This window comes from Anas acuta, chromosome 1, assembly GCF_963932015.1.
Source record: "Anas acuta chromosome 1, bAnaAcu1.1, whole genome shotgun sequence".
In the NCBI taxonomy this organism is placed as follows: Eukaryota; Metazoa; Chordata; class Aves; order Anseriformes; family Anatidae; genus Anas; species Anas acuta.
In genome coordinates this window covers 146,288,939-146,301,776 of record NC_088979.1, presented here as the reverse complement: position 1 = coordinate 146,301,776, position 12,838 = coordinate 146,288,939, and the positions used below count along the sequence as shown (strand labels likewise).

Sequence of the window (12,838 nt, the reverse complement as noted above, 5' to 3'; positions counted from 1 at the left end):
TTTTTTTTTTTGAGAAACAATCCATGAGGCAGTTTCTTGTAAAAAAAGCCCATCACTCTGTGTAGTATTTTCCATTCTTTTTATACTCACCTGACAATGTACTAATGGAAAATCAGTGCATGCAGCTGTATGAAGCAACAGGAGAATTTCTCAGCTTGTAAAGGTAGGAATTGGTAACCCACTGCATCCATCTGTGCTTGGCACAGTGGGGAACTGTGATCCATTTGTCACCAGAACACGCATCTGGTAAGCATCTGAAAGGGTGGAGGTAAGTACTTGATGCATGCCCAAAGTGCTACCAGAGGGAAAAGTTTCACTGATATCAACTTTGAATTGAAGCAGTTCAAAACAAATCAAACCAAAACTTTTCTCAGCTGGAAGCTAAGAACCCCTCCCCCCTCCTGCCTTTGTCTGCTGAAAAGGATATATGGCATAGTAAGAGCAAGACGGAGTAAATATAGTATGTAACAATAATAGTCTGGTTCTGTATCCTTCAGAGAGTCTGTAAGGCTATCAATTGCAATTCCTACTCACAGGAATTCAGAAGCCTAAATCTAAAATATATATATATACATATACATATATATATAGCTTTGCTTATTCTTTTATTCTTCATGGATTCTTCACATATTCTTCACATGCAGGGAAGACCAACTGACCATGAGGACTGCAAACACTGCAAGTTCAGTGTGAAAAGCTGTGTGTTGGTGCCATCTGGTGGGCCTAGGGCCACCCCCACGCCAAAGAGGCAAAGCTCCTCCAGCCAGGGCGTGACCCCACCTAATGCCGTCCTGGCTCGTAGTATAGGGACCTTCCATCAGGAAACAAGGCTGAAGTTACAGCAGATAAAAAAGAAAAGACAGCCTACCTGTGATATGCTTCCTCGGTAGTTAGGCTTGCTGAAGCGAACAAGCAACATGTGCTAGGGAGAGGCGCTGGTCCAGAATGAGGGGATGAGCAAGGTGATTATCCAAATGCTTAGTCACACCTGTGTGAGAGGATTTCTGCCATCCCTTTAAGAAGCATAGTTCACTCTGACAGGCTCATGTCCTCAATAAGTGCTCGAAGCATCAGGAGGCACACACATTACTTCGTTACAGGGCACCTAGCTCTGCCTGGGGCAGCTCTGAGAGTGGGAGACAGGAGGAGCACAGCTTCTTTCTTAGGCTCTATTCCAGGCCTTAGGCCAGGTTCCAGGCTTTTCTGAATCAAGGAAACCTATTCAAGATGCATTGTCTAAATCAGTGTGTGCATAAGTTAAGCAGGTGGGTGGTCAGAAAGCCTGATTTCTGGCCCAGTTTGTCTGCTGGGGTGAGGAGGAAGGAGCCAAGAGAAAGATAAAATTGAAGTCAGCAGTGGCAGCAATGGGTCAGCTATCAAAAGTTACACAGCTAACGTAAAGCCGTTCTCAGATGCTGCTGCTTCTGTTTCCTCTGGGTGCTTGGCACCATCAGATATGTTCAAGCCTTTACAACCAGGAAGGAGGAGATGGATGCAGAGGCTGAGGATGGGAGGACGGTGTTGGAAGGTAAGAGATGCACATGGGACTGTCTTTTCCAGCTTCAAAGTGACTACAAGCACCCATCCTGGTTCTGCTTAGATCTTTGTGTGTAACCTTGGCTTTATTCCACGGAGTTACATGACAGACTTGTGCAAATACTGAGACTAGCAGCAATCCAATTTCCTACATTAAATCTTGTGTCTTCTGATATGGCTATTACTTTGCCACCCAGCCATCTCAGCCCTCCATTTTAATGGTAGATGTATCATCACCTGGTATGTTTCTGCACCACCAATTGTGTATTAAAATCTAACTCCTGGATAACACCATTACTGTACATATCAGTAAGGGATATGGCTTTGGTTAAAAGATTTCAAGACAAATGATTTCAAGATTTTCTCAACAAAGAATCCACCGCTTCCTTTGTTTTGTTGTGTACAGACTTAGGGACAAGAGGCTGGAGATCAGCTCTGCAGGAAGAGTTTCTTGGGGTTTTGGTTGACAGCAAGATGAATATGAGCCAGCAGTGTGCCCTGGCAGCCAAAAGAGCCAACTGTACCCTGGGGTGCATCAAGCACGGCATTGCTAGCTGGTCAAGGGAAAGGATTTTTCTCTGCTCTGTGCTGGTGCGACCTCATCTCAAGTACTGCATGCAGTTCTGAGTGCCACAGTATAAGAAAGATACAAAACTGTCTATGATGGCTATGGAGATGGTAAAGGGTCTGGAGGGCAAGATGTGTGAGAAGGAGCTGAGGTCCCTTGGTTTGTACAGCCCCAAGCAGAGCAGGCTGAGGGGAGGCCTCATGGCGGCCTGCAGCTCCCTCATGAGGGGAGTGGAGGGGCAGGCGCTGAGCTCTGCTCTCTGGGGACAGTGACAGGACCTGAGGGAACGGGATGGAGCTGGGACAGGGGAGGGTCAGGCTGGGGGTTAGGGAAAGGTTCTGCATCCAGAGGGTGGTCGGGCACTGGGACAGGCTCCCCAGGGATGTGGTCACAGCAACGAGCCTGTTGGAGTTTGGACTGTGCTCTCAGACATGTGGTCTGATTTTTTGTGTGGTCTTTTGAGGACCCAGGATTTGGACTCAGTGATCCTTGTGGGTCCTTTCAACTTGGGATATTTTATGATTCTGTATAGTTAGAGAACTGCTAACAACCAAGAATGTTTTCTGTATGTGAGCCCAATGTTGGTTTATTGTATAGATAAATATCCTGCTGTATAGCCACAGAACTACAGAAGGAATTTCCACAATCTCTCCAGGTACTTAATTTGGGGCAGTACCTATATATATATATATATATATATATTATTTTTTTTTCAAATCTTTTTCTAACACCATCTCAGTCCACATGGTTATTCCTGTGGCTGAAATCTGTCCTCTCCGCTGTGTGCACAGTATCCTTTATCTTTCTTTCCTTCCAATAGTATCCACATATCTAAGCTCTTTAGTGCCTACCTACCACATGCCTCCAATCACAAGCTAAGAAAGACAGACCGTGTCATTCCCTTGTTTTATTTATTTATTTATTTATTTTGATTCCCCCACTAGGTTTCTGGCTCATACTGTTCTCTTTCCTCAGCTTTACTTAACTCTAATTTCCCTTTCTTTCTCTCCACTGATACCATGATTCCCTCATATCTTCTCTGCCTGAACTTCCCTCCAGTTCTTCTTACCCCTGGACTCTTCTCCAGTTCTGTACTGCTCTTCCAGCTGCAGCTGTAAATTCTCATCTGGTTACCAGTTTTATAGCAAGAAAACATTAATGTTTACGTATAGGTGAAAAAGGTAACACAGAATCTGCAAAAGTGTTTATTTCCTTAAAAAGTATACGAGGCTGAGGAAAGTGAAACCAAACACACTGATAAAGTAAACATTTTACACAAAGCAAATTCTTATCCTGGTGTGCATTACCAGCCTTGTGCATAAAGACAGTGTGCAAGTAGTGACAGATGTGGAGTAACCAAAATGTGCAGTTTCTTGTCAAATTTATGTACATAAAGATTATTTGAAGTCATAGTTAGGTACATGCTCACACAGTGAAGGCATCCCAACCTAAATTTCTCAGTCCTCTAAAAGAGTAAAAATCCTAGTACATTTAGTGCTACAGCACATTCAAGACTTAGTTCTATAAAACCAGAGACATCTTGTGTCTATTTTGTAGAAAATTTACATATTATGAAATACTACACTTGAAGTAGTACCAACACAGTTATTACCTTCTTATTTTGGTAGATGTTCACTGACATAAAATCTAGGCCTGTTTTTAGTGCTGTTTAACAAACCTCAGATTTCTGAAAGTACACGTCTGTCATCTTAACAAAGTATTGAATCCAATCTTACAAAACTTGAATTTTGTTTGAGTGGAGTGTGTTGCATTGTGTCTATTACATAAAATAATTTCTCTGTAGAAGTAAGAAGGATTTAAAGCAAGGGGTAACTATCAAAATCAGTGAATTGCATGAAACATATCAGGACACCATTTGTATCTCTCTACAGAAATCGGCTTTGCCTTTATTTCTACCTGGACCTGAAGTCACTTGAAGCAAAATGCAGAACATGGAATTGAATGCAGTCAAATGGAAGTATTTTGGCACAACAACCAATTCATATGACAATACAAAGCTGATCAAGGAACAGAAGCATCAGAAAATGTAGAGTTACAGGTATCATCTTGGCATAAGGGGATAGTACTCTCTTTTTACCTAAATTTACTACTTCTTCCTATGAAGAGAGTGTAAAATCAGAGCATCTCAGCAGCATTGCCATGTAGAAAAAGATCCGGAGAAGTGAAACTGTTCTTCTATATATAAAGTTATAACACCAAAAGAGGTTATAAATAACAAAGCTGTCTTTGTCAGCTGAGTAGAGAACTGATGGATTAAAGTGCAGCTTCACATATTAGTGAGGGCAGAACTGTAAGTATCTTCATTTAAAAAAAAAAAAAAAAAAAAACAAAAAACAATCCTTATAATCCTTTACTAACCCTGTCGTCATAGCATGGTGAGTTTCCCAAATAATCCACTGCCAACAGTGAGATGTACTCCTGGCGATCCTAATACCATATGCTAGGATCTATGTTAAAATATGTTAATATAAGTGATTAAGGATTAACAACTTTGCCAACAGGTGCACCTTCATGTGGACACTATAGTTCAGCCAGGCATTCACTTAGAAATCAGCTCTTAATAAAGAGCGTTGATGAAAAAGCAGACAGTAGCTTCATGCAGTTGGCAAATCTCTCCCATTTATAATTCATATACATTCAAGTGATAAGGAGCATGTGCTCTGTGGTACAACCACATCTAACTTCTAATTGGAAATGCTGGGGATTTACACAGAGCTTCCAATGAAGGAATGTTATCAGAATGGGATCTTTGATCCAGAGAGCAGACAAAAGTCTTGATCCCCATTCTGGATATACGAGCTTGAATCTGAAGCATTCTTTTCATTAATGTCAGGACACAAGCTACTCTACAGCTGCTGTTTTTCTTCAATAGTCAATGGCTTTTTATGAGTACCTTCAAAAGGAACAAAACTAGGTAAAGATAATTTTTAAAACCCTCCTCTTCATTTGTTTGTATGATATATAGGAAAAGCTATGTGCAGAGAAGAGTTCCTGTGCTGGAAAGTATTGCAAGCCAACAAAGACTTGGTTATATGAGAAAGATATCTAACTGTTAGCATGCTGTAATGCATAACCATTGTTATACATGTAACTGTTATAGTTAATCCATTCATCTGCACACTGATACTCTTGATTAGGCTGAATGTATGGATGATAAACAGTTTCTTTTCCCAAGAAATAGGCTGGAGCAAGTCTCTGTAAAACAACAGCACTGAACTGGTATGTCAACTTCCTTCGGATTTTGATTATTTCACCTGTTCTTCCATAATTCCTCAGTGCTCTGGCCATTTTCTGATATGTCATGATCTTGCGGTTTCCCTTCCTTTCTCCCCACAACTCTGCAAGTTTTTCCTTGTTTTTGGAGACAAACTGGAAGACACCATTGGGCTTATCCACCCATTGAATGCAGTTTGCCATAGCTGGATCATACAGAGACTCGTGGAGGTACTCAAACAGACGAAGTTTTTTTCTACCTATTAAGAAATAAAATACAAAAGGTCAGAATAGAACTCATGCTGGTTTTAAAATATGAGCAGTTGTCTTTTTTCCTGGAAGGGATTGTAAGGAAAAAAAAAAAAAAAAACAAAAAAAAAACATACGTAAACCTAATATCCTGTTTGAAATTCAAAGATCAATATAAACTATTCAACAGAAGACTACCAGTAGCAAATGGGGTGATAGTTCTGAAATGGCATATAGATCTGTGGTGACAGGAAGGGATTTGGTCATTAGAGTTTTAAGAGCAGCTTATTAGTGGATCATGACAAATGTGTGTTGACTTTGTTGTGTGTTAGGACTGAGGAGCTGCTTTTAGCAATCTTCAGACACATGCTGTGCAGGGAATCACATCCTCAGGCAGTGCTGGAAAGAGACCCTGGAGAGCCAACCTGAATGCTTTTTAATAAATGCTTACCCCACTTAATCAAAACTCAAAGTATTTGAGATGAATTGATTTTGTCAGATTTGTTTCAGGACTGTTTTGGGGATGCAAGGTAGCCTCTGATATAAAAAAGAGGGAGTGAATGTTCAGGAAGAGCAAGCTAGTTTTGAACTGTAAACCTCACCTAGTCACTAAGAAGCTAGACCTTCTCATAGACTGTATTTTTCTAAACACATGCAGAAATGTCAAATTGCATCCAATGCAGAATAGAGGAAGCTCAGTGAGCAATATTTGTCAGTCAAGTAAGTTCTTCTCCCCACAGGTTCAGCTCTCACACTCAAGTTTACTAGTGAGGTTTATTAGTTTCACTTAGGTCTTGTGGGTCTCTCTCTCTGCAGTGCTCCCAGTTCCCTTCACAGAGCAAAGGGTGACCAAGAAGCTGCTATAAGGAGGAAGAGTTGAAGATTATGAGACAAAGAGGAACATTTTGCAGGAAGAAGAGTCTATGCAGAAGAACGGCTTCCACTTTAACCAAAGTGGATACAAGCAGCTGCACCTAAAGTTCATAATGTCTTGTCTTGCATGGCTATTTTAAATCAGGGGCTGGGGAAAAGAGGCAGTAGCTAAGGAACACTGAGGTCAAGCCAAAACATCTGTTAGGGATGACAATAACTCTGCATCTGGTGATAAGGAAATAGGAGAGAAGTGACAGACAGACTAGGAAGAAGAAGATCCTGAAATCAGAGGTACTTTCCAAAAAATAATAAAGTTTCAGGATCTAAATAAAAATTGGCCTGTGGCTAGAAGCACATATTCTACTAAAAATACCTATAATACGTTCAAATGAGAAGCTTAAAAGAAACATGAAGGAGACTGCCTGGTCACAGTAAGCAATTCTGAATAATAGCAGATGACATTCTTAAGTCCCCTCCAACCAGAATAATCCCGTAATCCTACAAACCAATGCTAGAATGAATAAGACCTGGGGGACACCTAGATGCCTCTGCTGTTCATCGGAACTTCTAGCTACTGCAGACTGAGTTTCTACAGGAAAACAGTAGTGTAGCCACTTCTCTACCAGCATCTCAGAGTTCATGCTGTCCAGCCTCTTAGTTCTGCTGTCTAGATTTCTCCAGCTGCTGCACTGGTTTGAGAGGGCATATGGGCTTATGTGTGCTAATGAAGCTATATTTCTAGATTCAAGCTATCATTTCTAAAGCCCTACAGCATGCAGACACACCTGTTTGAGGTGGGGCTAGTGCATGGATCTTTGCACTGCATAGTGTTGAATAAGCTAGTAGTGTTCATTACCTGTCTTTAAATCACTGCACAACATCAGTCCAAGCCAGCTGCCTAGTTTCTGCAGGTTGCTTATGTAGTCACTGGAGAGAGGAAGCTCCTCCAGAAGGTGTTTCGGAGCATCTGCATTAGGTTTCTGCACTACATTGGCCTGAAGCAGCTTAATTCTGTGTATGTCTCTTGACGTACATCTCTTGATGGTCTCTACTTACTGAGCTTTCATTCTTATCAAGGACTGGCCTTGAAATGCATGAGTTGGACTCCTTTCAGAAGAAACCAAACTCAGAGAGATGCTTTCCAGAAACATATTTAAGTCACTGCAGGTTTCAGAACTTGTGGCCATCCTGGAGATAGCCCTAACCCCCATGAAACACTTTAAACACAGACTTTGCATCCTCAGTACTAATTGTTTCATTTACAGATCTATTCCTAAAGGGTAACACTACATGCTAGTATACAGATAACCTCTCATGCACAAATAAGAGGACAAGAGGACTAAATTTATCTAGGTATAGGGGAAATAGTTCCCCAAATCATAGTTTCTGGCAGGATATTGTCGTGGAGACAAAAAGAAAGAAAAAAAAAAAAAAAAAGAGAGAAAATAAACAAAACACACACACATAAGAATAGCCAGCCATTCCGAAATACTGTGCAGTATAGCCTTCTGGAAAAGAAGATTGATAATAATGTAAAAGGAAGATTAATTAGGAAATTAAGTTTAACAGAGCAGTAACAACTGGAGGTGGCTTAAGCTAACAACATGTAAAATTGGGTAAGACTTAGAAAAGTAACATTTTTTGATTGGCGTATTTGCATACATAGCAGTGAATTTCAAGAGTCAGAAGTACAGAACTTAAAAGGAGAGGCTAATCTTCCCATCGTCCCAAGGAACTTGTAGTAGTCATAGTAGCTGAGCTATTAAGCAACAGAAACCACAGTGTTCAGCATCAATGGTAAGGGATGATACAAAAACTGACACCGTGTGGTTAACATTGAGAGAAGGGGATTTCAAAAAGCAATAAAATCAGGAAGCTACTCAAAAAGACCTCACAGTCAGAAGTAGGTACAACACTCAGAGTGGAAGCTGTGGAAATCTCATCTAGCAGAGTCATACAAAGGATGCTAAGTCCCAAATGAAAACCAAAGAATGAGTGCAACAACTGAAGTACAGTGATGGCCAATGGCACCTGACCTACTCTCAGCAAAACAGATATCCACTCAAGTAAAGTCAACCAAAAGGAGCATAAAAACAGCTGTCAAAGTGTTCACTGGAAGTGACAAAAGCTAAGAAGCAATTTGAACAGTAAACAGAGGAAGGCATAAAATCCAGTACAAACATAATAACATATGTTGAAAACCTTCAATAAAACCACTGATTTGACCAAAAGAAATAAAATGAGTTATTAAAGTGGATAAAGATGTTATTGTAATTCTTTGCATCAGACTTCAACCCAGATGATTTGGAGTGAACCCATCTCTGGTTTGTTTCTTCATGTAATAAACAAGAGGAGAGAATGAGAAATTAGCAGATTTATCTTACTGTATGAGATTTAGCAGATAGGAACTGAACACTAGCAGTTGTATTCTAGTTACTGTTAAAAAATGACATTTTTTTTCCTGTTAAAAGTAAAAAAATTAGGATACAGAGAAAGCACAGTTCACCAAAGGAGTTTTAAATCAATGCAATGCACATGTCAAGATGTATTCTCTCTACACACCTTTTCCTGCTTTTGGCTGGCCACCAGCAGCATGCATCACTTGGCTTTCAGGAGTATTCTGCAGCATATGGTAAACAGTCTCATCTGCATAAAAATCCCCTGAACTGTTCTTCAAGAATTAAGACAATGAAGAGTTAGCAACAGTGCACAATCTCTGACGAAAAAGAAACTTGTAATAATTATTTGCCTGAAGCCTGAAGGAAAGCAATCTTTCATCACCCGACCCAGAGAAGACTTTTCACACCCACAAAGGCCTGCAGTGCACTCTATCTGTTCCCTGCACTCTATCAGTGCACTCTGTTGCTCCTTAGGAGCAACATTAGCATGTCCAAAGGGAATAATGGCCCAACAGGGGAGAAGTTAAGAGGGATAATAGAATAATTGCCTCACTCAGCACCTTCAACCTTTCTGCTGGAGGACCTGTGAACTTCTTTTCCAGAGTTAATAAAATACAACGGCCACTTGTGCTGTGCCTCTAGACAGACTTTGTAGTTCCTGTTACGTTCTTGCTAATCTGCTGGTTGAAAACGGGCTTTTGTGGAATCTGTTTACCTGAAATTCTTTCCCCTGCACTACCCATTTTCCATCACTCCTGCAGGCCACGCTTCCAGTGTTTTTAAGAATGAAGATGAGCTGAAGCTGAGCTCAGTGTGCAATCCATGCTGGTCTTTCCAGTCAACTTAAAGCAGACCACTGGAGAAGAAATCAAAGGCCTGGTTCTTTCTCACAGGGGCAGATGCTGTGTAGAGACTGAAATTTATTGTTCTCTACCTCTTCTGTGCAATATTCTTCTTCTCTGGGTAAGAGAGAGAAGACCTTTTCCCTGCTGTACTTGTAGGTTTGTTTGTTAGTTGTCATTTTATGTGATGAACCACAGAATAGCACCAAACAGCTAAAATGATTCCTGAAAAGAGCCTATTAAATATGTTTTGCAAATATTTCCCAGTGCAATTTTATCTGAATTATGCCTGGCCAGACTAAATTTGTGTTAGAGTTAGCATAATGATTTCTACTAGAAATCACAGATGCTCAGCTAATTTTCCATTTATGTCTGTAGTAATCAGTTCACTTACTATCATATTTCTCCAGCTATATCCTGGGTCTTCTGTAGATGGTGCTGCAGAGTAGCTGGGACTTGCTCGGACGTGAGAGTGATGGTTGATCACAGTCAGGCAATTTTTATAACCTGAGAATTAGGAGGAAGGAGCAAAAACTGTGTGAGTAGAAGGGAGAGAAGGCAAAAACAAAACCAAAACCGACAGCGGCAAACAACCTAACATGCTACTGGGCCTGTCAAAATGCATTTATCCTGTTGCTGCTGTCTAAATAATAAACTCTCCAGAGCCGGGATTTTTATCCAATATATAACCAGGAGGTTATCCAATATAATTTGCACAGAGGTATGTATAGTGGTACTGCTAACCATGCCCTAGGCTGGTTTTTCTTACCTTCATTATGTAAAGCAATATTTGCTAAGATAAAATTCCAGTTATTTCATAGTATTGCAAAATAGTTTGGTTAATAGAAAAAGGGAGAGCCAAACAGATCACCAGTCTTAGGAAATGGGAAAATTATTGAAGATTATAATATATGTATGAGAAAGAAAAAGGGAATGTCATGCAATTCTTCAGCAGGTCATTAGTACAATGCAAGTAAGAGTCCAGAATTGTGAATGAAGTGAAGGAGAGGAGCTGGTAAACATGATTCTGGGCAATGCTGTCTCAGCTGTCCAAAAACATGATTACTTCAAATCAGCTACAGGGAAAAAAAATTCTCAGAGTACCTGTAGTGCCTGAAAGAACAACACAGAAGGACCCCAAGACCTCAGGATGTTTAAAAGAAGCAGAAAAGGACACTGGACCAAGGCACTTGGAAGACATTACACACTGTGAGTGGTCAGAAGAAGATTTTGGAGAGCACATCTGTTGCAAGTGGAAATGTGTGTGAGCAATGAGACATAACTATACACTGAGTTGCAAGTGTTTAAACATCTCTTTGTTGGCCCTGACAACAGATCCAAGCCAGAACATTGCAAGAAGTTATATATAGAGGATCCTCCAGTGTGTAAATTACCACTGCAGTGGGGCCAATAACTGTTTACAACAGCTGAAGATGTGGCCCGATTGCTCATATTTGCATTTCAGTATATCATAGACAAATATGTAAGTAAACTTCCTTGTATGAAACACATTCCACAAAGAAGACAGGAGGCATATTCTTCTGAACTTAGAGGGTTTCTGATGTAGCCTCTTACTTTCCTTTCCTCTGAATTCTATTCACGATGTAAAAACACCAAACACAGATTTTAAGTTTTGTACTATTTTAATTGCCAGAGTCTTGCCTGAACTCGATTAATATAGAGCTTTCGTATACTTTAAGTTTTGTAAAGTGTAAATCTTAGTCTAGAAGTCAAGAAAATCACTTTTCTTCTAATTACCCAGACTCAAACTAACATTTCTGCCTAAAAATGATTAAGTTGTATTTTAATGTAAATAAAAAGTAATTGTGGAAATTAATTTTGTATGTTAGACTTTTTGTATTTTTTATTATTATTATTCCTCTGCACTGGAATTTGCTGCTATATGAGTATATTTACAGCATAACAGAAGAGCATTTTTTCAATTAAAGCATTAAAACTGGAAAATAGCTATTGCACTGTGGCCTTACATATTTTGGTTGTAGGAAACCTGAACTCAGTACACCTGGGGAAGGGAAATGGGGAGCTGTCCAGCAACTTCCCTTTGCTGTGACTTGGAAGATGCACACCATGCTGGGAGGGACAGAAACCCTCCAAACGTTCTTCCCCTTTTTCTGCAATGTACCCCTGAGCTGTGCATTAATCCACCTCTGGGAAATTCCTCTCCCACCTACATGTTTTAAGACATACTTTCCTGTAAAAATATAAAGCCATAGTGAATGGGAATAATGGCCCCTTTTACCTTGTGAATACTGCATTTCTTTGTCAGATTGCTGCTGCAGTACTTCTAGCGCATCTTCAAAAGCCTGGCCCAGTATGTCTTGATCAGGAAAATTCTGCAAGAACATTTATTCTGTCAAGAGTCAGAAAAGACCAGGCTTGTTCCTTCAACATTGTCAGTTGGAAAATATAGTGATTATATGGAATACATATGTATCATGCCATCCTCCTGGAATATGTATTTTGCAGAAAATTAAGCATTACCAGAATCATTGCTGTTATAAGAAAGTTCTCACTCCTTTGCGAAGTCTCTTTGAGGTCAGTGGGTGAGCTCTCATGGGTAACATTACTCACTCGTGCAAATATTTCAAAGTTCATTTCCTTCATTTGCAACAGAAGTTCACTAAAAGGGTGTTACTGTTATTGGACTGCTTTGTAGTATTAAGTACAGAGGTATGTGTTACTTGTTTAATGTGATGTATGAAGCCAACACTATCATTCAGTAACATGGACATGAAAAAAAATAATGAATTTCTTATGTAGACATAATGCTATACTATGCCATTATAGGAATCAATGTAGATTTTCAGAAAACATTATTGTCATTCTAGAAGTTCATAACTTCAGTAAAAGCTAAAAAAAATCCCCCCAATATCTGAGTTTGCCTAAAAGTTTTCTATAGGGTATGTGAAGCTTTCAGTAATGAAAGAACAGAGGCACTGTAGACTTACCATTATTTAGATATCAAAGCTTGAATCCTGTTTAAAATAAACATTATTCTTGTTATATATCTCAAAATAAATAATAATTTCCTCAGCATAAATAAAATTAGCTAAATGAAATACCTCCATATTATTTCAATTGATGAAATTAAAGATAATAATACAGATAAAAGTAAT

The 12,838-nt window shown here is 39.6% G+C and overlaps 1 protein-coding gene and 1 long non-coding RNA gene across 2 annotated transcripts; one reads left to right on the top strand and one right to left on the bottom strand.

Annotated features, from left to right (window-relative positions):
- The first annotated feature begins 9 nt into the window (after positions 1-9).
- On the top strand, positions 10-7,915 carry LOC137846129 (uncharacterized). The gene is made up of 2 exons (XR_011090393.1): positions 10-1,528; positions 3,997-7,915. It is a non-coding gene; the product is annotated as an uncharacterized lncRNA (long non-coding RNA).
- SPIC (Spi-C transcription factor) lies at positions 3,297-12,128 on the bottom strand. Its single transcript, XM_068663848.1, is given in 5 exon segments — positions 3,297-5,598; positions 9,023-9,131; positions 10,096-10,208; positions 11,962-12,067; positions 12,069-12,128. Coding segments are annotated over 5 exon segments (801 nt in total). The 5' UTR covers positions 12,114-12,128; the 3' UTR covers positions 3,297-5,170.
- Positions 12,129-12,838: the final 710 nt, after the last annotated feature.